The 25,956-nt window shown below is 43.2% G+C and overlaps 1 protein-coding gene and 1 long non-coding RNA gene across 5 annotated transcripts in view; one reads left to right on the plus strand and one right to left on the minus strand.

The window, feature by feature from the left end:
- ENTHD1 (ENTH domain containing 1) overlaps nt 1-25,956 on the minus strand; it is a 99,510-nt gene that overhangs the window by 6,035 nt on the left and 67,519 nt on the right. Inside the window, exon 5 of the mRNA XM_048834638.2 lies at nt 12,801-12,933. Coding sequence (XP_048690595.2) covers nt 12,801-12,933 — 133 coding nt within the window. The remainder of the gene's footprint in view (nt 1-12,800; nt 12,934-25,956) is intronic.
- Nucleotides 1,211-25,172, plus strand: LOC125629278 (uncharacterized). 4 transcript variants are annotated; one of them, XR_012666377.1, is made up of 2 exons: nt 1,211-1,369; nt 22,311-25,172. It is a non-coding gene; the product is annotated as an uncharacterized LOC125629278 (long non-coding RNA). The 4 variants fall into 4 exon arrangements; XR_012666375.1 differs by lacking the exon at nt 1,211-1,369 and adding an exon at nt 19,378-19,986; XR_007354392.2 differs by lacking the exon at nt 1,211-1,369 and adding an exon at nt 19,993-20,210.

The following is a 25,956-nucleotide window of genomic DNA, read 5'->3' on the forward strand; positions in this document are numbered from 1 at the left end:
CCTTTTTACTCTTACTATCACCCTTTAGGACCTTGTCTCAACACAATTTAAGGACTGTTCTCTCTGAGCATTCACCAGAAGGAGCTTGGGAAAGATTGCTTCAGAGGATCTTGAGATGCTCCCAGTAGTTGGAATATGGTTCTGCCCAGGGTGCTGGAACAAATTGTATTGTGGGGGTGCTGAGAGACATTGAACCAAACTGTAAACCCTATATATGATGGAAACCACTTCAAGCCAGGTGGTGCAGTCGTACCCCTGGCACCCCTAGTTCCAGCACCTATGGTTCTGGCCTGCCCTCGATTCCCATGTGCTACTGTCCCTCTACGATATAAAGCTCTGTCCTACAGTACTAGTGCCTTCTCGATTGCTCTATCTTGATATCTCCACTTTCTTTTTCCAGGTACTCACTGCCTTATTCTTCATACACCACCATGTGGTTTTGTTAGACAGAGCTAGATTCCCAGAGGCTATTGCTGTGAGCAATTTCCATGTTAGCCCGATATGCATGCATGCATTACAGGTTTCAAAGCAGAGAGTCAGCAGGTGTGACAGGAGATTTTAAAAAAGTTGAAATGTATCTCACAGTTTAAGAATGTGTGAATGAAAGTTCCTCTGCGAGTAATTACAGTTTTCAAAGGAAATAGAGCTCAGAGATAATAGAAAGACCAGTACACTAACTGCCTGCTGTATTAAACTGTTGATACAGTGGGGAGATTGGAATCAGTTAATGTACTGATTCAATGGTAGATACATTCTGTCTTTTAACAAAGATGCTATATGTTCTTGTTAAATGTTACATTTGAGAGGTGGGTCTTTAATTGCTGGGGCAGGGGAAAGGGGGAGGTGTTTGTGTGTGTGCACGTATGTGCGTAGGTAAGGAGTGATGAGATAATATATTTCTAATAATGGAAAGATCTGAAATCTCTATACCTTAACTCTATATTTTTCAGAAAAATATAAACAAGTTAGAAGTGTAAATTAAAGTGCCTTCTCAATACTATAGCCTTTGTAGAAAACACATTTGGAAGTCATTTAATAATACTGTAGGGAGCCAGGGTGGCTCCCCTCCAAACCAGAGGGTAAACAGCCACCCTCTGAGCCTGAGTGGGCGGGGCCAGGCCAAGCTTCCGCCAATCCCCGGAAGGGGAGGGGTGGGACAGGAAGTACAAAGGGCGGGGCCCTTTGCCCAGCGAGGAGAGCACCAGGGAAGGAGACAGACACAGGCTGCTCCCTCGCGATCCTGCTGCTGACCCAGGTGAAGCCCTGGGCAAGGAGGAGCCTGACCGGGGGGAAGGCCTGTGGCAACCAGGGCTGCCGGCCGCTGAATACCCGGAGGACCTGGAGGGGCCTGACTGCAGCCCGGGCCAGCGTGAGTCCGATACCGAGGGGGAGCGGGGAGCAACCCGCCTGAGAGAGACCGGGTAGGAAGTAGCCCAGGGGCCCAACTACACCGTGGGGTGGGTGTGTTGGTCAGCGGGTGCGGATTGCCCCGCTGACCCAGCGGTGGGACCTTCGCCTCCCGCCACTGTCAGGGCCCTGGGCTGGAACGCAGTGGAGTTAGGTCGGCCTGCGTTCCCCTACCCCGGCGCTCCCCTGCCTGAGGGGCGCGCTACTGACTCTTGCCGGTGCTCCCCTGCCTGAGGGGCGCGCTACTGACTCTTGCCGGCACACCTTCCCCGCTAATTCCCCAACGCCCGGGAGGTGGGGCCGAGGCCTGCCCCGGAGACCATTGCTCTCCATCACCCCTAGGGGCTCGGAGGACTGACCGACGCCTGTCACAAATACATACACTCCAGTTTTTTCACAGTGAAACAGTGTAAAGCTGAGAGTAGTGGCAAGGAGCCATCTGAGAAATGTGTTGAAGATGCTCTTCCTTTTCCTTCCCCTTATTATGATCCGTACCTCTCTCCTTCAGCATTGGGCTCCTATTTCATTCCATTTACCCTTCTGCGGTTTTCTTAACCTGAACACCAGCTTACGGAACCAGAACACCCCCACAGGGGAGCTAATACTAGGAAATGCTGCTTTCTGCATTCATTTTTGGTTGACTCTCATTGCCTCTGCCCTCGGAACCACTTCATTCATTCCCCTGGAAGGGATAGGAAGCAAAGGATAGTGAACAAGCACATATGCTACTGGCCAAATTCTGCCACTCCAAACAGCACTGTGGGCTAGATTCATGAGGCATGTAGGCACTGCAATACTGACCATTGCACCATCTCACTTTTAGATGCCATGCTGCCTAGTGGAATTCACTACCCCAAGTTAGGGACCCAGGGTCCTTGTACAATATATGGGGAGAGTTGGGTACCTAAAAATGGGATTCACAAAAGCCAGTAAACCAAGTAGGGAGCCACCTAAGCTCCCTAGCAGAAAATGCAAAAGGGGTATAAGCCTATACCCCATCCCTCCATGGGAGTTAGTCACCTCCCTCTGGATTTAAGCACCTATCTCTACTTGGGATTCATAGCCGTGAAACCTCTCCTGAAGTTAGACACCTAAGCCAAGAGGAGGCAGTGGTGCCCCCCTTATAGCCAATATCTCAGTGGTTAGCGCACTCACCCAGGATGTGGGAGACCTGGGTTTAAATTCCCTCTCTGCCTGATGTGGAGCAGGAACATGAACCCAGGTCTCCCACTGCTGAGAAGAGTGCTCTGACCACTGGGCTATGTGGTACTTTGGGGTGGGGCTCTGAGTCTCTCCTGTTGGACCTGTTCCACTGTGTATAAATAATTCATTGGGCCAGAGTGAGAAGGAGCAAGAGCGAGAGTACCTCTGCAGCACAATGGTTAGGGCTCTCGCCTGCAGGGCTTGAGTCATGCTGGAATGCTCCGGAACACCACTCTGGCTTCTTCCTCAGACTTCTGGTACTCTCATTTTTGAGTGATGAGGAATGGAAATGCATTCTGGCCCGTTTTTTTTTAATGACTATTGCTGCTCACCTGGGAGGTGGGAGTCCTGGTTTAAATCCCTGTAGGGTGACCAAATACCAAGTGTGAAAAACTGGGACGTGGGGGGGCGGCGAATAGGTGCCTATATAAGACAAAGCCCGAAATATCCGAAGTGTCCCTATAAAATCAGGACATCTGGTCACCCTAAATCCCTGGGTTTAGTGTTCTACCCACCAGGACACTGGGTAAAAGGCAAGTGGCACCACCTCCACCATTTTGTGTGGGGCCCAATCTGATAGACATGCTCTAAGGTATCCTCTGAGCATGCCTACTGGATCAGGCCCCAAATGCAAGGTAGGCAGGGGAATTTTGTGAATCCCACCAGGCCTTAGGTGCTTAGGGACTTTAGGGGTTTACTGGTTTAGGCAGCAGCTGAATGGTGATTTTGTGAATACCAGTGGCACTTAACGTGCCAGTTAAGTGCCTAAGTCCCCCTTGTGAATCCAGTCCTGTGTCTCTCTGGAGATTAGAACAGGTTGAGTCTGAACAGCTAGCTGCAGTTTCTAGGCAGGAATTCTGCCATCCTCCAGTAGTCGTCTCCCAAAAGATGGTGTGGGTTTGACAAACGTAAACATGCTCTCTATGTACATAAACAGTGGAACAGAATTGCCAGGAAAACATTCTGGCCAAGTTCATAAAAAATAGATGCTTTAAAGTTAGGGTCCCAAATTCTTATTTACACACCTATATACGTGATCTGGTTTTCAGGAGTGTTGATTGCCACTGAAGTGAATGTTAGCTGCCAGGGGAACTGATCGCTTTTGAAAATTATGCCCATTTATTTCAATGCTTAAATAAGGCTGTAGGAATCTAACTTTAGACACCCAATTTTTGAAAATATTGGTTTCTATTTCTGTTCACTTTGGGAATGTTTTCAAAAAGTACAAAAGAAGGTGAGGCGTAAACAGCACACAAATTGGAAATTTCTATTTTAGGGTGTTATACTGCCACCCATCACAGCTGTATCTGAGCCAAAATATCTAGGTTTCAATAACAATAGTATCTAGTTCTTATACAGCACTTTACAAAGGTGGTTAGTATCATTATCCCCATTTTACAGATGGGGAAACTGAGGCACAGAGAAGGGTGTTACTTGCGCTAGGCTACACAGCAGGTCACTTGCCGAGCCAGGAATAGAACCAGGTCTCATGAGTCTGTCCAGTGCTCTATCTACTATTCAAACAGTAGTTGCGGGACCAGCCTCGCTGTAACTATGCAACCGACTTTGCTGTTCTAGAACTGCTCTCCCACAGATCTTTGCCCGTGATTGATCCTGACCTGCAGCACCCCTGTTATTTCAATAGTGCTGCCCTTTGACTGGTTATAAACAACCCATAACACTGTGCTCTCTTCAATATCTATAATTATGATTCTAGTCATAGTATTGTATTCAAATTTGTCTTGCTCAAGCTGAATGCTGTTTTGGTGCATGTAACTTATAGTCCTCACTGACTGTCTTATTTAAATGCTAATCACCTATGAGAGGCTTGGTTCCTAGAAATGATCAGACTAGTCTTCTTCAATAGCTTGGTATTACAGTATCACAAACCTCAGATACAGAGAAAAATCATTAAAAGAGAGAAAGTTTCCAGGAACTAGTCAAAATGCATCCAAAACTATTAAATCCCCCTGCAATAGTTTTGGGGAGAGATCCAAGAGCTTACTCGCTCATTCTCTTGGCACTATCTGCAGCCAAAAGTGCTCCAGAATGTTACTTTTATTTCCTTGCAGCCAGAAGAATTTCTTCCAAAGTTGCAGTTAATTCCTTTTTAACTGCCTTGTTCCACAAAGAAGTCTATGGACTCACGCATCAGCCAACAAACATGGTACATGAACTGTATTTTTTGATCAGTTGAGCCAAAGATGAGTCATCTCCTCTGTCTCTAAAGATTTTTCAGTGTTTATAGTGCTTGCACTGTGAAAATACCCTTGAGTTTGCCAACAAGTATCTCTTTGAAAGGCTGCGTAAACATAAAACATGGGTCTCAGAATTGAGGAGTACACAGTTACAAGGTCACAGGCCACGCTCTCACCCTGTTTTTTAATTTATAAATATAGATCTGATTCTTCTCTCACTTACACCAGTTTTACGTTAGTGGAAATATTGACTTCAGTTGTTATACCTTATGTACAGCCATGCAGGTGAGAGCAGAGCAATAATTCTTTTATATTGCATTATATGTCATCTGGAGCATACGAGTTGTTGCACTTTAATCAGATCGCTGGTTCCTTTCGTCCTATAGGTTGTCTCCAGCAATGGACAATATAGGAATCTTCAGAGCATGGTTAACATTCCTAGTAATTATGCAATGATGAGCATGGGGGTTGGAACTATTCCTGACACCTTCACTCTGACCTAAGCATAAGGATTGTTAATCTCATTTTAGCTTCTCTAGCTACAATGTTATTAATGATTATTTTTGTTTAAGGAGGAGTCAGGACCCCAAGGATCTGTCATATAGTGGGCTCCCCACCCCCACTCCCAAGTAGCTCACCAAACAGAAAACAAAGACACTTGTTCTTTTTTCCAGAATGTAATCTCACCCTTTCTGGATACAAGCAGAAAAATCAACCAAGGACAAGATTCTTCTCTTTCCAAGGTGCATGGTGTAGCAGCCAAACTCCCATCAGGCTGAGGCCAACATCTTCCCACCAACTTTGTTCTTTCTCCTTTTTATACTTGGCAGCTGAGCCTTGCCATTTAAATGAACCCCATCTGCACCTGTCCTCTGCTATCGTGCCACCAGTCTGATGACTTATCCTTTAGCATTGATAGAAAAAAAGGGTTGCAGGCTTTAGCCCTGCCTGGGCAATCGGGATGGGGCAGTACTGAAACCTGGGCATGTAAGATAGTCACAGTATTGCCCTCCTACAGTTTTCCCTAATTGACTCTGTCAGCCCATGAAAGGTTCTGTGTCCTACTGCTCCCTAGAGTCATAGATTCTGAGGCCAGAAGGGACCACTGTGATCATCTAGTCTGACCTCCTGTATAGCACAGGCCACAGAACCACCCCTAAATAATTCCTACAGGAGATCTTTTAGAAAAACATCCAGTCCAGATTTTAAAATGGCCAGTGATGGAGAATCCACCACAACCCTTGATAAGTTGTTCCAATGGCATTTACCCTCACTGTTAAAAATGTATGCCTCATTCCCAGTCTGAATTTGTCTAGCTTCAACTTCCAGCCACTGGATCATGTTGTTCCTTTCTCTGCTAGACTGAAGAGACCATTATCAGATATTTGTTCTCCAATTGGGTTCATTGTCCCTAGTCTAAAACCCATCAGGGCTGCCCTGAATTTTAGCTGAGAGCACTGCTTGGGAGCAACATGATATGAACCATCCCCCAGAGGGGCTGAGCATGCTGTGTTCTCAGCCCACAAAGGGCAAGGCAACATACGGTGGGCTATTGCATTAATATTTTGCCTGTTTTCTTTTTAATGTCTTAGTTAATGTGTTCAAGGGTGGGGCTGTAGGTTAGAATTGGCATGCCCTGATAGAGCTGTGTCAGGGGAATGGAGGGTGAAACTGCTTTTAGCCTTTTGGTGTGGCCCTTTTGGTGCCCAGCCTACCCCTAGGCAGTGCCAGGGCAATTTCTAGGGGCTGATTTTCTCTGATGTCAGACCAACAATTCAGCAGTTAATTCCTCTTTACTTTGTTTTGAATTTGAAAACAGGCAAACAGACCACTCCGGGACATTACAGTCAATATTTTCCCAAACGGAACAGCCAGATCCATTTCAGTTTAGATAAAATAGAATGCATTTCTTGAGGTGCAGATGTGAAAACAGAAAATAAATGGTTTTAAACATTAACTGCCTGACAGGATAACAATAATGAGACACTCTGGAAGCTGGGCTATAAAGCTTGCAGAATAATTGTCCCGCTAACCATTTTAAAAAGGACTGAAAGTTGCTTGTTGTCTAAATAGCCAAAGCTTCTCCTTTCAGTGTCTGACTTCTCTGACTACGCACACAAACATATACAGGGTATGTCTACACTGCAATAGAATACCCACAGCTGGTCCATGTCAGTTGACTTGGGCTGTGGGGCTGTAAAATTGCAGTGTAGACATTGAGGCTTGGGCTGGAGCCTGAGCTTTGGCACCCCACTGACATGGGCTCATGGGCCTCAGACTTCAGGGCTATAAAATTGCCATGTAGACATTTGGATCTTAATGTGGAGATGGAATATAGGATCCGCTATGCTAGCACATCCTTCAGAAAGTTGCTTCATCGCGTCTTTATTGACAGAGATCTGCAGATGGAAACTAAGATCTACAATGCAGCGGTTATCCCCACTCTCCTATATGGGTGTGAGACATGGATGACATACCAAAGCCATCTTAAGCATCTGGAGTGGTACCAACAGTGCTGCCTTAGAAAGTTTCTCTGTATCGGGTAGGAAGACCATCGCACCAATGGAAGTGTTCTCTCTGCTGCTAATATCACCAGTGTTGAGGCAAAGATTATGAAACATCAACTTCACTGGGCTGGTCATTGTGTGTGGATGGCTGATACTCGTCTTCTGAAGCAAGTCCTCTTTTCTCAACTTAGTCATGGTAAGAGGACCCGTGGGGGACAGAGGAAACACAACAAGGGTATCATGAAAGTGTATCTTAAGAAGGGAGCCATTGATCCCACGAATTGTTAAGAGCTGGCTGGCAATAGACTGCAATGGCATCGCATCATGCATCAAGCCTCAGCCCATTTTGAAGAGAATCACCTTGCTCAAGAGGCGGAGAAACGGCAGAGGAGGAAAGAAAGTGTACAGCATCCCAGCCAGCAGTTGTGCTTTCTCCAAGCAACTACCTGTCACATACGTGGAAAAACCTGTAGAGCACAGATTGGACGCCTCAGCCTTCTTACATCTCATCATGACTTTTCCCCCTGACAGACATCATCCTCGTATCAAGGGACAGCCACCTCTGCCACCGAGGCATTTGGGCTCTGGGACCCCATTAGGCTCCAGCCTAAATGTCTATACTATTTTATAGCCCCACAGCCCAACCCCCAGGCAGCTAAAACAGGCCATCCGGGGGTGTTTTATTGCAGTGTAGACCTACCATATGTGTCAAATCCCTCAAAGGAAATCTCCCACCTCAGAGCCCTGTTTCATAACCAGCTTCTCATTGCCTTTATTATTAGCCACATTTTTCAATCTGATATAATACTGACATTTCTTTAGGAATTTACAGAACCAAGATACTGGGCGAATCCTCAGTTGTTGTAGCACCACTGACTTCAATGGAGCAATGCTAGTTAACATTAGTTGAAGGTCTGGCCCATTATTCCTTAACATACATAAGACCAGTTCAAATAGAATGTTTAGGTGTCAGACATTGTTAAATCCTATTCCCTTTTCCCATGCTGGATTTGCATTTTGACTAGTTTCTGGAAACCATCTCTTTTGATTTTTCTCTGTATCTGAGGGTTTTTTGGTTGTTGGGTTTTTGGTGGTTGTAATAAGGGCTGCATTGAATTTCACAGCAATGCACTGCAGGCAGCCACCTTCTAGAATGAGCAACTAGAAGAAGGAAATTAGCTTTTTCAAAGAAAGGGGGAAAGGAAGTCACTTAAGTGTCATGTGTTCAGTAACTATGATTGCAGTCATACCTCATTTATGTTATATGAAAAGAGAATGCTGCAGGTTTTTAGGATATGCTTCTATTTCTCAGCCATCCTCTCTTTGGGGTTTCAACTGTGGTTTAACTGCTGTCGCTTTAACTAGAACTAAGCCGCATGCACCAATTTCAGGTTGCTGCTGCTTTTTAAAATTTCAACTATAACTTTTCTCTGTTCTTAGTGGGTACTGAGCAGTTCAGAAATGGAATTTGTAGATGAAAAACTCAAGGTGTTCACTAGACTGCGCTAATAAGTCTGACTATTGGGTCTACTTATTCAACTAGAATAACTAACTCTGAGTATTGACTTTCCACATCTTAGTTAATATGTAAAATCTGATTGAAGAAGTGTGTGTGTGTGTTTGCAATTTTCTCATTCCTAGAACTGAGACTGAAAAGTACTTGATAGCCAGGGTCAAGACTATACAGGCAATTCCATGTAAGCTTTCACACACTGTTCTGCTGATTATTATGCTATCCAAATTATTTCACTCTATCTATTGCATCTCATATATTAGGAATGTTAAGCTCTTTGGGACAGGGACTGTCATTTACAATTGTGTATGGCACACAGCACAATGAGGCCCTAATTGGGGTCTCTAGGCCCTATTGCAATATAAATAATTATTAAAAAAATACACTTCATTCCTGATCTGCAGAGCCACTCCTAGTCCAGCACTTTGCCTCCCACACATACCTCTCCCTACACACCTTGCAGCGCTCTCTGCCATTCTAACAGTAAGCCTCTACTGAACATATGGGAAAAATGTTAATTGAAAACTAGAATGGAAAGACAAGCATAACAAGCTATTATGCAACCTACCATAGACCTGTAAAAGCCAGAAGCTCAAAACGGGGGAACATCCTGGCATGCTCCGATTCAGAGCTGTATGTTTTCCAAGTATACTTACCAGTGGTATGCTATTCAGCAAAAATGAATTGAAATGGTGACAGTATAAATCAAAACTTTGGATAACATATTGAGAGAAGGGAACAAGCTATAAGGGGAATTATAATTAGTGCAGATGCTTTCAGCTGAGTTGTTTTCTTTAAAAAAAAAACACTATATATCTTAAACCCCTTTCTTTGGTTGGGTTCCATTCTGAACTCAGCCATACATGGTATCTTTGAAATCAAGTACCATGCACATCTGATGCAGCCAATTTGATAAGCCTTATGCCTGACCAACCTGATTGCCTTCTATGATGAGATAACTGGCTCTGTGGATATGAGGAAAGTGGTGGACACGATCTACCTTGACTTTAGCAAAGCTTTTGACACAGTCTCCCACAGTATTTTTTTCAGCAAGTTAAAGAAGTATGGATTGGATGAATGGACTATAAGATGGATAGAAAGATAGCTAAATCGTCGGGTTCAACAAGCAGCAATCAATGGCTCCATGTCTAGTTGGCAGCCGGTATCAAGCAGAGTGCCCCAGGGGTCAGTCCTGGGTCCAGTTTTGTTCAACATCTTCATTAATGATCTGGAGGATGGCGTGGATTGCACCCTCAGCAAGTTTGCGGATGACACTTAGCTGGCGGGGAGAGGTAGATATGCTGGAGGGTAGGGATAGGATCTAAGTGACCTAGACAAATTGGAGGATTGGGCCAAAAGAAATCTGATGAGGTTCAACAAGGACAAGTGCAGAGTCTTGCACTTAAGACGGAAGAATCCCATGCACTGCTACAGGCTGGGGACCGACTGGCTAAGCGGCAGTTCTTCAGAAAAGGACCCGGGGATTACAGTGGACGAGAAGCTGGATATGAGTCAACAGGGTGCCCTTGTTGCCAAGAAGGCTAACAGCATATTGGGCTGCATTAGTAGATCCAGGGAAGTGATTATTTCTCTCCATTCTGCACTGGTGAGGCCACCCCCCACTACAGAAAGGATGTGGACAAATTGGAGAGAGTCCAGGGGAGGGCAATGAAAATAAGAAGCGGGCTGGAGCACAACTTATGAGGAGAGGCTGAGGGAACTGGGTTTATTTAGTCTGCAGAAGAGAAGAGTGAGGGGAGATTTGATAGCAGCCTTCAACTACGTGAAGGGGGGTTCCGAAAAGGATGGAGCTAGACTGTTCTCAGTGGTGGCATATGACAGAACAGGGAACAATGGTCTCAAGTTGCAGTGGGGGAGATCTAGGTTGGATATTAGGAAAAACTATTTCACAAAGAGGGTGGTGAAGCACTGAAATAGGTTACCTTGGGAGGTGGTGGAATCTCCATCCTTAGAGGTTTTTAAGGCCTGGCTTGACAAAGCCCCGGCTGGGATGATTTAGTTGGGGTTGGTCCTGCTTTGAGCAGGGGGTTGGACTAGATGACCTCCAGAGGTCTCTTCCAACCCTAATCTTCTATGATTCTATGATCAGCTGAGATAAGAACCATTCTAGAAAACACAGTGGGATTATTGTGTGTTTTTACAGCAGAACGATTTGTTAAAGACATGTAGAACTGGTTTGGATTGTCCATTTTTCCCAAAAGTCACATGACAGACCCCAGTATTATTTTAGGCTTTGCAACACGATCCAATGATAAACATTTTTTCCCCCTGCAGGATAAGTAGGGAGAGATTTCAGCCCTACATGTAGCGAAGTCCGGCTTTTACTGCAGGCAGCTTTGGTTTTACCTATTACATTCACAGGAGCAGAAAAATGAATCCCCTCATCCTTGTTCTCTCCCCTCCCCCCATTTTTATGATCGGCTTTTTTAGAAAGACATATTTATGGCCTGTTTCACAAACACAAATAATGAAGTGACACATTCTCCCATGTTTTTAAAGGCAGGGAAGGGCAAGGAGTAAAAGCAAACAATCCCTCTCCTCCCCCCGGCCCCCAAATAGGCTTCTTATGCTTATACCTAAATATAATTTTATAACTGTGCTAACTCTTCAGTTTTGTGTCTTCATTAAGCATGTAAAAAGTTGCTGAAGCCTCATGGAAGACTTTAAAAATGTAAAAGAAATTCAGCTTCTAAGCTATGAGATTTCGTGCATTTCACTCCCCCTCGTTTTTTATCACTAAGGAGACAAGCATTGGCATGAAAACAGGATCTTGGTTCCTTGAGAGTTCACCTACTCCAGCTGCTTATTATTCTCTCACCCCCGTGTCTTGCGCCTGAGGTCCTAATTCTCTGCTTGTGACATCACTTGTTTCCATAGCAACCAATTGTGATGTCACAGAACTCTTACTTGAGGTGCAGGAGAAGAGATAGCAGCAGGAACACATGAACTCTTCTCAAGGAAGCTGATTTCAGCCCTTTGTCCCAATGAAGTAGAGGGAAGAAAAATACAAACCATATTGTGGAGAAGCTGAGTTGCTCCTGCTTACAAAAATAACTTAAGCCAGCATCAGCTGTTAGAAAGCAATATACAAATAATTCTGTTTCAGAGACTCTTCTTAAACTAGGACTGTACAATTTGGGGTCTCAAAAGTATTAACTGAATTGAATCTCAACCCTTTCTCTGAAATGCTTCTGAACTTTTTTACAGTTCATGTTTCCTCCTCTCTCCACAGCCTCAAAAAACTTCCCTTCCTTCTAGACTCCTTCCACAGCACTAGCTCCACGCCCTAGTCTTTTCCTTCACTCCCTTCCCTGATTGCCTCTTAATAACTCCTTTTCCACACATGTCCCTTCCTTCCTATAACCCTTCCCCAGTACCGTTTGAACATCCTGCTATCTAGTAGTATTGACAGCCTCTCTGGTTGAGTCTCATGCTCCGCTGTATTCCAATCTTCCAAGCATTGCACCCAGTGCACACCTCTGAACAGGGAAAGTTTAGAGTGTAAGGAAAATGTAAATACAGAGGGTGCCCATGGACGAGCAAAGAAGCTGATGTCCTACATGCAGCAGCCTTGTTAGGGGAAGTCTTCAGGGGGGTCTAAATAATATCATAGGGTTGACGGTAAGAAACCAAAGGAGACAGAGTCAAAACAAGCATCCAAATTTATGGATGGTTGCCTGAAATCGAACTGAACCCTTTTTAGGTCTGCCCATTTCAATGAACTCTTTCCCTGTCCATTAGAATGGACTATTTCTTTGAAGCACAGGATACATAAACCAGAAGCTGATGTGAGTTTTGGCCCATGTATCAGATATGTTATATAATCACTTTACTGCTGAATAAAATGCCTCCCAAACTGACTTATTTTGGTAAAGCTCATTCAGTTAAAGATTCTCTATTAATACAGAACTTCTGTCCCTGCTCAGGTTTTGAACTGTTTAGCCATCATACTTCTGTTCCAGGAGTCACTGGCAGCTGCCTGCACTGCTGGTGGTGCTCCATTTGAAGAGCCCTCGGCATGAAACGGGCGTGGCAAAATGGTGGTGGCGGGGGTCTGCTCATCCTCACTAAATACTATCAAGTCCTGGTGGAGAAGACAATACAGAAATAATCAGTTAAGCAGTGAACACTCAGATACAAACCATGCTGCTCAAAGTGGTGAAGACTCGAGCTTTACAGGTGTTGTTAAAACCAAGAAAGGGGCAGGGTGTTAAAAACTGCAACTTACCTAAATTGATTGGTTGGTTTTTTAGTAAAACCACTGGCCATTAAATACAGACTGAATTTTTTTTAAAATGTTTAAGACTGATAAGACATTTATCCATGTGAGAATCAGGCCATTGCAAGTATACATTTAAGAACAAAAATAACTGAATGCTGACTTCTCCCACTTACCTACATGCTGAGATCTGAGTTCAGGGCGCTGCATTTCCCCTACTAAAGTTGATGTCACTAATGTCTAAAGTACCATAAAGAATTCAGCTCACTGTTCTGCTCTAGGTGTCAGTGATATGATCATTTATTATAGGAGAAACACAGAACCCTATAATGAGGTCTTGCAGGCTTTTCTGGTCACCTTTTAAAATACTAAGGGACTTACTTCAATCTGTTATTCTACTACAAGGTGACTTTCGCCCTAGAGCAAACTTGTAAAAAAAGACCGTTGATACAAAAAGAAATGTTCTGGCCCTATGTTTCCTTTGCTATTATTGAAAAGATTTGTGTTTTCATGAGGACTCTCTTTTACCAGTCCCAACTTCAGCTTCGTAATACTACAACTACTTTGCAATTTCATAGCACCTTTCATCTGAGGATGCTAAAACATTTTACAAACATTAAAGAATGTAGCCTTACTACAGCACTGTGAGGTAGAGTATTAGTATTTTGTCTTTTCAGATGCGGAAAACTGGGCTAAGAAAAGTAAAGAAATCTCCCCAAGAGAAGAGAACCCAGATCTCTTTAGTGTCAGGTGTGTTGGGCCAGGTCCTCAGCTGGGATTAATTGGTGTAGCTTCCTGGAACTCATTGGAGCTATGCTGATTTCCACCAGCTGACGAACTGGCCCAGTGCCTCTCACAGCTTGTTTTGTTTTATTTTATCTTAGAGGGAAGCCAAAAATTGGTGATTATAACATCTCAGCTGACCACTGATGTGTCACACACTGGCAGCTAGTACAGATATGAAAATACTTTCATTGAAATAGGTAATGTTTGAGATGCTTTCCTCTCTTCACAGAAAAGGTTAAAAATAGGGCTGTCAATTAATTGCAGTTAACTCATGCGATTAACTCAAAAAAATTGATCGTGATTAATCGTACTGTTAAACAATACAATACCACTTGAAATTTATTACATATTTTTGGATGTTTTTCTACATTTTCAAATATATCAATTTCAATTACAACACAGAATACAAAGTATACACGGCTCACTTTATATTACTACAAATATTTGCACTGTAAAAATGATAAACAGAAGAAATACTATTTTTCAGTTCACCTCATGCAAGTACTGTAGTGCAATCTCTTTATCATGAAAGTGCAGCTTAAAAATGTAGGTTTTCTGTGACATAACTACACTCAAAAATAAAACAATGTAAAACTTCAGAGCCTACAAGTCCAAGCAGTCCTACTTCTTGTTTAGCCAATCGCTAACACAAAGTTTGTCTAGATTTATGGGAAATAATTCTGCCCACTTCTTAATTACAGTGTCACCCGAAAGTGAGAACAGGCATTCGCATGGCACAGTTGTAGCTGGTGTCACAAGATATTTACATGCCAGATGCACTGAAGATTCATATGCCTCTTCATTCTTCAGCCATCATTCCAGAGAACATGCTTCCATGCTGATAATGCTTGTTAAAAAAATAATGCATTAATTAAATTTGTGACTGAACTCCTTGGGGGAGAATTGTATGTCTCCTGCTCTGTTTTACCCACATTTTGCCATATATTTCATGTTATAGCAGTCTCAGATGATGACCCAGCACATGTTGTTCATTTTAAGAACACTTTTACTGCAAAATACAAAGCAGATACCAATGTGAAATTTCTAAAAATAGCTACAGCACTCGACCCAAGATTTAAGAACCTGAAACACCTTCCAAAATCTGAGGGGGATGAGGTATGGAGCATGGTTTCACACAAAGTAAAACTATTTCCCCTTGTTTATTTCCCCTCCTACTGTCCTTGTAAAAAGAAAAGGAGTACTTGTGGCACCTTAGAGACTAACCAATTTATTTGAGCATGAGCTTTCGTGAGCTACAGCTCACTTCATCAGATGTATACCGTGGAAACTGCAGCAGACTTTATATACACACAGAGAATATGAAACAATACCTCCTCCCACCCCACTGTCCTGCTGGTAATAGCTTATCTAAAGTGATCAACAGGTGGGCCATTTCCAGCACAAATCCAGGTTTTCTCACCCTCCACCCCCCCACACAAATTCACTCTCCTGCTGGTGCTAGCCCATCCAAAGTGACAACTCTTTACATAATCAAGTCGGGCTATTTCCTGCATAGATCCAGGTTTTCTCACATCCCTCCCACCCCCATACACACACAAACTCACTCTCCTGCTGGTAATAGCTCATCTAAACTGACCACTCTCCAAGTTTAAATCCAAGTTAAACCAGAACATCTGGGGGGGGGGGGTAGGAAAAAACAAGAGGAAACAGGCTACCTTGCATAATGACTTAGCCACTCCCAGTCTCTATTTAAGCCTAAATTAATAGTATCCAATTTGCAAATGAATTCCAATTCAGCAGTTTCTCGCTGGAGCCTGGATTTGAAGTTTTTTTATTTTAAGATAGCGACCTTCATGTCTGTGATTGCGTGACCAGAGAGATTGAAGTGTTCTCCGACTGGTTTATGAATGTTATAATTCTTGACATCTGATTTGTGTCCATTTATTCTTTTACGTAGAGACTGTCCAGTTTGACCAATGTACATGGCAGAGGGGCATTGCTGGCACATGATGGCATATATCACATTGGTGGATATGCAGGTGAACGAGCCTCTGATAGTGTGGCTGATGTTATTAGGCCCTGTGATGGTGTCCCCTGAATAGATATGTGGGCACAATTGGCAACGGGCTTTGTTGCAAGGATAAGTTCCTGGGTTAGTGGTTCTGTTGTGTGGTATGTGGTTGTTGGTGAGTATTTGCTTCAGGTTGCGGGGCTGTCTGTAGGCAAGGACTGGCCTGTCTCCCAAGACTTGTGAGAGTGTTGGGTCATCCTTTAGGATAGGTTGTAGATCCTTAATAATGCGTTGGAGGGGTTTTAGTTGGGGGCTGAAGGTGACCGCTAGTGGCGTTCTGTTATTTTCTTTGTTAGGCCTGTCCTGTAGTAGGTAACTTCTGGGAACTATTCTGGCTCTATCAATCTGTTTCTTTACTTCTGCAGGTGGGTATTGTAGTTGTAAGAAAGCTTGACAGAGATCTTGTAGGTGTTTGTCTCTGTCTGAGGGGTTGGAGCAAATGCGGTTGTATTGCAGAGCTTGGCTGTAGACGATGGATCGTGTGGTGTGGTCAGGGTGAAAGCTGGAGGCATGCAGGTAGGAATAGCGGTCAGTAGGTTTCCGGTATAGGGTGGTGTTTATGTGGCCATTGTTTATTAGCACTGTAGTGTCCAGTGAATTTGTGTGGGGGGGTGGAGGGTGAGAAAACCTGGATTTGTGCTGGAAATGGCCCACCTGTTGATCACTTTAGATAAGCTATTACCAGCAGGACAGTGGGGTGGGAGGAGGTATTGTTTCATATTCTCTGTGTGTATATAAAGTCTGCTGCAGTTTCCACGGTATACATCTGATGAAGTGAGCTGTAGCTCACGAAAGCTCATGCTCAAATAAATTGGTTAGTCTCTAAGGTGCCACAAGTACTCCTTTTCTTTTTGCGAATACAGACTAACACGGCTGTTCCTCTGAAACCTGTCCTTGTAAAGTGCTGGAAATGGCCCACCTTGATTATCACTACAAAAGGTCACCCCCCCCATCCCACCCGCCGCCGCTCTCCTGCTGGTAATAGCTCACCTTTCCTGATCACTCTTGTTACAGTCTTTATAATAACACCCATTGTTTCATGTTCTCTGTGTATATAAAATCTCCCCACTATATTTTCCATTGTATGCATCCGATGAAGTGAGCTGTAGCTCACGAAAGCTTATGCTCTAATAAATTTGTTAGTCTCTAAGGTGCCACAAGTACTCCTTTTTTTTTAAATGAGCAACACTCTGATGCAGAAACTACAGAACCCAAACCATCAAAAAAGAAAATCAGTCTTCTGCTGGTGGCATTTGACTCAAATGATGAAAATGAACATGCATCGGTCTGCACTGCTTTGGATTGTTTAACAGAGCGATTAATCGTGATTCATTTTTTTTAATCGCTTGACAGCCCTAGTGAAAAACCACAGCAGGTTTCCAATTGTCTTAACAGATTAGGTTTAACAAAGCAGTGCTTTAAGCAGCTGAATGGGGAATTAAGGCCTTGTCTACACTAGAAAAGTATCTGTTGCTTACATCAGGGTGGTAGGAATGAATGCAGTTGAAACAGTGTTGAGGTCTGTCCTTAGCACACTTGCAGGTAAACTACATTCAGCATTGGTTTAACTCTCTTTGTTGATTCCTACCACCTGCTATCAACAATGACTATTTTTTGTAGTACAGTCAGGATTAAAGTAATAAATTCCTAGAACAGATTAAAATGAATCTGCCTTGGCAACTCCAGTCAGATTGGCAGCTTTGGGTTTGGAGGCATAATTGTGATTGGCATACAGCTGGTGGCAGTGACTATGAATGACAGAAAGGTATATGATCTTACAGAGTTTTAATGTGTTTGGGGTGGGTTCAGACACACAGATGTTGGAAGCAGTCTGGTGACACCCAGGTTTAAAGTTTGAATGCAAAGATGGTCTGATAGAGCCTTGAAAGTGGTGCTGTGCTACATGTGTGTAATCTTAATTACTGCTTTTGTTGTTTTTACTCATCTTTATGCAAAGAAATAATAGGAACAATCTAAAAAGTAGAATAAGAAAGAATATACCAAGTCTGTGTCTTTCATTTTTCTCACAACAAAGAAACCGCATACTCCAGAAGTCCAAATCCTTCTAGACTGCTCGGAAGCTGACACAACTCCAAAGTCTTGGTAGTTCAGTTCATGTAACTACGCAAAAGTTTGGATAACGATTCTACCCTCTTAGATCTACAAAGCAGGGCCAGAATTAGTGAGAAAAGCCTTTCTCACAATATTTCTCTATTTCTGCTTCACGCCTTAAATAGGTAATGCAATGACTGCACTGAAATGAAAAATAATGGTAAAAACATTAACTGATGGTCATTGAGTTTTCCAAGAGCTTTGGTTTGGTTTCAGTTCTATTTGGGAACAAAGATTGATAATGGTTTTTATTTTGTAAGAATCAGGTTGCATTTGATGTGAAAATGATTCTGATAGCAGAAATTGATGATTATGAGTTTATGGAAGGATCCATTCAAATAGGAGGATAAAGCTGAGAAAGGATAACGCTTCTGTAAAGCTTAAATAAGTTAAATTAGCAAATGTGGCAAGGAAAATGATTAACACTGTGTGGAAGGTAAGTGGAATCATATTGATGGCTTTGTTTACAGCAGAGAATGGAACCATTTGTAACTGAACTGGTGGGATGACGCTGCTGTTAGTACCAATGCAGCAGTGTGTCCACAATAGCCATTCTGTTCTGGTTGCAGTTTTGCCCTGTATACACACTTGTGCTCCATTACATAGTTATGGTTGCATTGCCCTTTGGATTTTTTATCACACAGTTCCCTACTTGACAGTCTGAAGCAGTGGATTCTGGGAGCTAGTGCAAGGACTCCAGAAGCTCCTCTATTATACACAAAGTTGCAGGCCAGCTGCAACAGCAAAACAAATTGACATAGGTACACTATAAAAAGCAATAGAGATGCTATCCTCCAAGTTCAAAAGTGCATCTCACTGGGACTCCAATTTTCCTTTCCAGGATCTTGTAAAGGAGTGGAATGGCTATGAGGCAGCAAGAGTAGGAGGTAATTCAATAAGGAGTGGTATCCTGATTTAAAATGTTTTACTGTGCAGGGATTGCAGGCATAGGTGTGACAGCTAGTTGTTGCATCAGTACTTCACTTATGCTTGAGCCCTATGTGATAGTTGAAAATTTATTTTTGGAACTGTCTGTCCTCCATTTGAATTTCCCATTCCTTCTGAAATTAGCCCTGCATCATTTCCCTGTTGTCCTGTCTGAAACCTTCCTATTTCTCAAAGGTAGTTTATTTTATGCTCCCCAAATTTATATGTGCAGTCCAAGTCTTTATTCATGTCTCTGTGCATGTCTAGGTCTTCCCTGTTCTTCCTTTTCCTGGACTTCAGGTCTGTCAGTCATTTCATCTCTATGGATCCAGTCTGCTTTCCCCCAGGTCTGTTCTGGGATGTCCACAGTAGCCACTAAAATTAGAAATAAGAAATAAAAGAGTTAATAATCATAGCAAAAGCACATCCCTCCCTTAATACAACAAGGAATGTGATCAAAAGTAACCATTCCATTTCAGTTTTGAATTCCAGTTCTTGGTCACAAGGCACTTTCTTCTTTGAGTAGAGATGGTAGGAATTGTTAAGGAAAAGTTAGCACATGTGACTCCATTTTGGTTTGGGGCCCACCATTGTTTAAATGCCAGCACATCATACACCAGGAGGAGTAATCCTTAGATATTGAATCCCTGTGAAAATCCTCCTCCTTGTCTCCAGCCTGCCTTGACTCCCAGTATCTGGTTTTTGTCAGTCTCTAACTCCCTGTCTCTTGGCCTTGATGTGAGGCCTCCCATCCTGATAATAAAAGTTACTGAGGCATAGCTTTAGGACCATGCTGTGTAATTAACATACTGGTATAGCACGAGGAATGCACCAAGCAGGGATAGGTGGTAGATAAGACAAGGGTTTGTTTATTGGCTAAGGTTTCCAATGCACGAGGGCAACATGCTTTGCTAAAAGGTATATAACCTTTGTATAATCTGCATTCAGGGTCCCCTCCTGGCTAGCAGGGGGGCACCACGCTCGAGCGTAATAAACTTAGTGTCTTTTGGGAACTCTGCAGTTGTGGACTTTGTTTCTGTGCCTCAGCCTAGATTCGAACTGTGCGTGTCCTACCAGGTGTAATTCGTAGCACTTGTGTGCGTGTCCTACCAGGTGTAATTCGTAGCACTTGTGTGCGTGTCCTACCAGGTGTAATTCGCAGCACTTGTGTGCGTGTCCTACCAGGTGTAATTCGTAACAGTTTTGGCGATCACGAAGGGACTCTAGGCTCGCCCCAACAAGCGAGACTACACTCCTCCTCTCGGACAGCTCCAGCCGGCACAGGGTGAGTTCACCTTTGAGAACTCCGAGGAGGGGGGGTGTGAGCCGTCGCTTAGGCGATAAGGTGGCACATTTTGTGTTCTTTTGGTAGCCCGTTATAGGTTCTGGGCAGAGTGTAAGTAAGGGGACCCCTTTGGCTGAAATTCTCAAGAATTGGGGGAATATTTCTGGCACCCATGGGTTAGGCAGAAAAAAAGCTGTTATTTTATGTAAGGTTGAGTGGCCAGCACTAACAACTCAAACATCTGTTGAATGGCCACCGGATGGGTCCTTTGCTGGGGATACATTAACAGTGCTTAAAAGGAGGCTGGAGGACAAAGCTCCAGCCCAGATGGATTATTGGTATGTATGGGACAACTGGGCTTATGCGCATGCAAAAGGACATCCTCTTTCCTCCTCCTTTTCTTATTCATCTCAGGGGTCTCCAGCTCCGCTCTGTGCTATGCCTGCTTCTGCCCCTCCTCTGGCTTACCCTCGGCTTTCTGACTTATGCCCGTCACCTCCTTGCTTGCCAATTAGCCGTGCTTTCTGTCCAGGTGACAAGCCTCATGTGGGGAGGACTCGGGTAGCCCTTGTAAGTAAAAATATTTTAAAAAAGAGACCAGGAGGGCTGGGGGCTAGTTAAGAAGCCCACCCTCCTTGTTAATTTGGTAGTGAAACAAAGCTGGTGCTCATGGAAGGGACAGTTCAGAGAAAAAAAACCAGGATCGGGCCCAAGCGGGCAGGCAACAGATAGAGAGATTGGAAAACAGGTTGAAAACTTAAAGGTCATAGTGAAAAAAGAGGAGTAAATAATTACAGGAATGAAAAATGTAAATCCCGGAATAATACTTAAAATGGTAAAATCTAAGTAATTGGGTGTCGTTTTGAAAAATAAGCAAGTAATTTAAAAAAAAAAAAAGTAAAAAGTTAACTCTTTAGTTGCTGGAAAGAATTAAGCAGTTAAACTTTGTAAAATACTGAAAAGAAAAAAAAAATTCTTGGTTTCTTTGCAGCCATTTTGAAAAAAAATGGGCCCTTTTCCAAAGAAATGCAATTATACAGTGCTACTTAATTAATATCTTATTAGGTTCCAAGAGGCTACAATAGGTGGTGTCTTCCTTTTCAGGTCGCTGTGTGTTTGACAGCAGGAGTTAAAAGTAAAAGGCAATCAAAAGTCTGGTAAAGTTTATTGTGCCCTTGTTAAAGTAAGAATCTTTAACCTGTGGATCCAAAAGCAAACCGGAAAGCATTTATTTTAATGTAAATTACCTAACTAATAAGGTAGAGGCCACTGAAACCTGGGCTGCCTATAAAACAAATACAAGAAAATATGGGTAATTCCTCTGTTTTGCCTGCAATTAACAAGGGTATTTGTATAAAAAGGAAATATTTTAAGCAATGACTGACTGCCCAAAAGGGGTAGATCTGTGTTTTATTTTTGTCTTTCAAAAAATCAGAGAAAACTGATGCCAGCTGAAAAGCAATTCAACATCTCATGAATTTACTGGCACAATAGAAATTCTGTTCTGTGTTCTATGTCCTGTCTTGTGGTGTTTGTCTTGTGGCCAGAATTGCTGTGTTTAATTTTTCATAGGACAGTTTAGTTTAAAACTAAATAGAAGGGTTACATCAAAATGCAGATACTTGTTTTATTCAACTTGGAATACAAAGTGTTTGGATAATATCAAAAAATGTGATATACTAAAGTTTAATACATTTGCTTAAGTAAAAAAAAAAAAAAATTTCATTGGCCAGATCTTTTAATTAAAAAAATTGTTGTTAAAATTTGCACACCAACAGTCTTTGGAAGCAAGGACATCAAAGGTTAACCCACTCCCCATATTATACATGAGATCCTTCTGGCTACCTCACATTTCTAGCCAGAGGGCTGGGGAGGGAAAAAAGCTATTGGACACCAGAAGTTGTACCAAGTGGACTCCTCAAAAGTGGGTGTGCTTGTCCTGGCTTGTTGCTCCAAAGCTCTGTAATAGAGTCATTTTCCTAGAAGGGTATATGTGGCATACATTATACAATAAGACTAAAGTGCTGTATAATGGGCAATGTACATGTGTTCCTTTTTAAACAAAAATGTATAAGTAAAAAGTAAAAATTTCCTTTGCAGGTTAATAAAAGCCAAGAAGGGGAAAAAAAATAAAACGGAGGACGAGCTAATTCAACGCTGTAGCTGGCAGGCTTGGCAGGCTCGGTCCAAAGATAAGACACTGGCCTGCCCAAGGACACTACTCACAGCTAGGATTTGGCTAACAGCCAAGAAAGAGGGGGGCTTAAATGTGCCCAAACAGCTGTAAGATCTGCAACACACTGCCAGACATTAATGAAATGTGTTAGGTCTCTGTATTTACAGGTAAAAGAAGTCCTGCTTCAAGAATCCTGAGCAAACCTGCCATTTGTTAAAACCAGGTGACTGGGTCTACATAAAGGTCCCTCGACAAAATACTACTCTGGCCCCATGCTGAAAAGGCCCTTATTAAGTCCTGCTAACTACCAACACCGCTGTGAAGTGCCAAGGACTGACTGCCTAGACCCATGCTTCTTACTGCAAAAAGACCCCTCCACCTCGAGGTGACTTCACTTCGACTACTGATCAGTCTGTCCCTCCTTCTGGGTTTTTTTTTTTCTTTCCTCCTTTTAAACAGCAAAAAAAACAAACAAACAAAAAAAAAAACAAGGTGAAGTGCTAGTAACCTCTCCCTTGTCCACTGACAAAGCTAACCTGCATTCAGTATTTGCTAAAGAAACCAAAGCACTACAGGGTAACGTGCTAGTAACCTCTCCTCTGTATAATGCAAAACCATGCCTGTTCCAAGAGAGAAGGAACGCCTGCTCTGCTAAAACCACCAAAATCTAAAAATTCCTGACTGCAAAAGACACTGAGAATTGGCCTTGATGGCAAAGACGGAGCATTGTACATTGGCAGGGAGAAAGTTGCGGAATGTATTCTTGGGAATGTGAAGTAAAGTGGTGGGGTGGGTTTATTCCAGAGGCTGGAACTGTGCTTGTAGGCAAGTATAAATACCAAAAACGCCTTACAGCAACGAACATTACTCCCACCATCTGCCACCACTCCTTTGCAGGTAAAGGTTCCTGGATCCATCATAGCTACGTTAAGTTGGCGCTGGGACCCCCACCTGACCCTGACAAGCCATTGGATGAGCCACTTCACGAATGAACACCACGACCAACCTATGGACTAAGCTTTCCAGCTACTGGGACCTTCACAGCCCACCAGGACTTTTTGTGTTCCTGTTTATTGGACTTATATTGGGGGTAGTGTTTTTTGTATAGTACAGGGGAGGATGTCGACATTGGTATGGTTTGCCTGGGAGGGGTTCTCTCCCTATTCCCAAGTCCAGTACAAGGACGGGAGGTCAATAGCTTCTTGAATTTAACCCGTGCTATCAAACAGGGTGTAAATCGAACGCAGTGTTGGATTTGTATTCGTACCCCCACATATTTAGGTCAGGGAGTCCCGTTGGTAGGGGTACCTATCCCCCTTAATCGAACACTCCAAGCTAAGCTATGGGCAAACACTACATTTAACTGAAATGTTACAATCCAAATATGGTCTATTGATATGGTGGCCCAGAGTAATTATGCTTTATGTGTGTCACGACATAAGGGCATAGAAAATACAGTTTTTGTAGGGAATTTTGTAGGGTGCAAGGACACCACCCAAATCAGCTCTGTTGCGGGAGGCCCCTCTACCTACCCCAGGACCCCGTGGCCAGTCCCCGAGGGGTCTGGCTGGTATTGGTTATGCAATCACACAGCCTATAAGGTTCTCCCAGCAGGATGGTGTGGTACATGTACCTTAGGGGCTATAGTACCCGCCGTGACAGTACACCAGAACCTGACCCGGGGAGAGATCCGCAATCTAGTATGGAGGGACCGACGAAGTATTCCTTTAAACCCCCTTTCTTATCGGCCCAAAGGCTTTCACTCCTTTGTGCGTTGGTTTCTGCCATGGTTGGGAGTAAGCGAGCTGGAAAAAGCTATAGTTAACATTTCAGCTGCTTTGGAACTAATGGCAAATGCTACTGCAGATGCTCTCTCTGCCCTTCAAATTGAAGTCACCCAGCTATCCCAAACTACATTGCAAAACCACCTAGCCCTGGATTATCTCCTTGCAAATCAGGGCGGGGTTTGTGCTCTGGTCAATTCAAGCTGTTGTGTATTTGTAAATCAGCACCATAGGATGGAAACTGACATCCACATCCTCAAGCAACAGAGAGCCCTATTCCACCACATCAGCCTCGACACTACCAAAGCCGGATTCCAGGAGGTCTGGGACTGGCTCACCTCATGGCTACCGGATGTGGGGACTTGGGGACGGCGTATTTTGTATTTACTTTTTTTGACTGTTATTGTTTTTGCGTTATTTTTTGTATGCCTACAATGCTGCAGTATGTGCTGTCGGCAGTTGCTAACCTTGCAGCGCGGTTACTCAGCCCCGATATAGCTTACTGACGTACAAAAAAAAAGGGAGGACTGTTAAGGAAAAGTTAGCACATGTGACTCCATTTTGGTTTGGGGCCCACCATTGTTTAAATGCCAGCACATCATACACCAGGAGGAGTAATCCTTAGATATTGAATCCCTGTGAAAATCCTCCTCCTTGTCTCCAGCCTGCCTTGACTCCCAGTATCTGGTTTTTGTCAGTCTCTAACTCCCTGTCTCTTGGCCTTGATGTGAGGCCTCCCATCCTGATAATAAAAGTTACTGAGGCATAGCTTTAGGACCATGCTGTGTAATTAACATACTGGTATAGCACGAGGAATGCACCAAGCAGGGATAGGTGGTAGATAAGACAAGGGTTTGTTTATTGGCTAAGGTTTCCGATGCACGAGGGCAACATGCTTTGCTAAAAGGTATGTAACCTTTGTATAATCTGCATTCAGGGTCCCCTCCTGGCTAGCAGGGGGGCACCACGCTCGAGCGTAATAAACTTAGTGTCTTTTGGGAACTCTGCAGTTGTAGACTTTGTTTCTGTGCCTCAGCCTAGATTCGAACTGTGCGTGTCCTACCAGGTGTAATTCGCAGCACTTGTGTGCGTGTCCTACCAGGTGTAATTCGCAGCAGTTGTGTGCGTGTCCTACAAGGTGTAATTTGTAACAGAATGTAGTATTAGAATTCACACACAACATTTATAAGGGTGAGTGACGATGCTAGATTAATGTGAGGATGGGAGATTGGCCAGGAGGTGGTCACGCTAACTAGATTAACAAGGGAAAGAAAAGCAGTTTTTGTTTGCGAGGACCAACACTGTGAATGAAGAAGTTGTCTGAGCTACTGTAGGGGTGGAGGGAAATATGTAATGCCCCAAAATTTGATTGTAAGGCTAGAAGACTTGTTTTGTGCAGGTTTTTTGACATAACTCCTGAATACTGGGGGGAAATCACATCTAAGATTAATCATATCTCCACAAGACTTCAATCGATGTATTTGATCTCTGAGAGCTGGTGGGATAGACAGCATAATTAGTTCCCCTACTCTCATGGTCTGTAGTTATCTGTACTTCATTGTGCCATCAAAATATGCCTAAGACTGCTTTTCATGCATTAAACAGCAAGAAAAAATAAAATTTTTGATTGCAGGTAGATACAAGCAGCAAACTGTGTATGGATTGAGAAATACAATGTCACATGAACAATTACACCAATATGCCCAATATTACAATCTTGCTATAGAATCTTATTTTTAGACCTTTTTTTGTTGTGATTTCTAGGTTACTTTTGACTTTTTTTCTC

The sequence above is a fragment of the Caretta caretta genome, chromosome 1, assembly GCF_965140235.1.
Source record: "Caretta caretta isolate rCarCar2 chromosome 1, rCarCar1.hap1, whole genome shotgun sequence".
Taxonomy (NCBI): Eukaryota; Metazoa; Chordata; order Testudines; family Cheloniidae; genus Caretta; species Caretta caretta.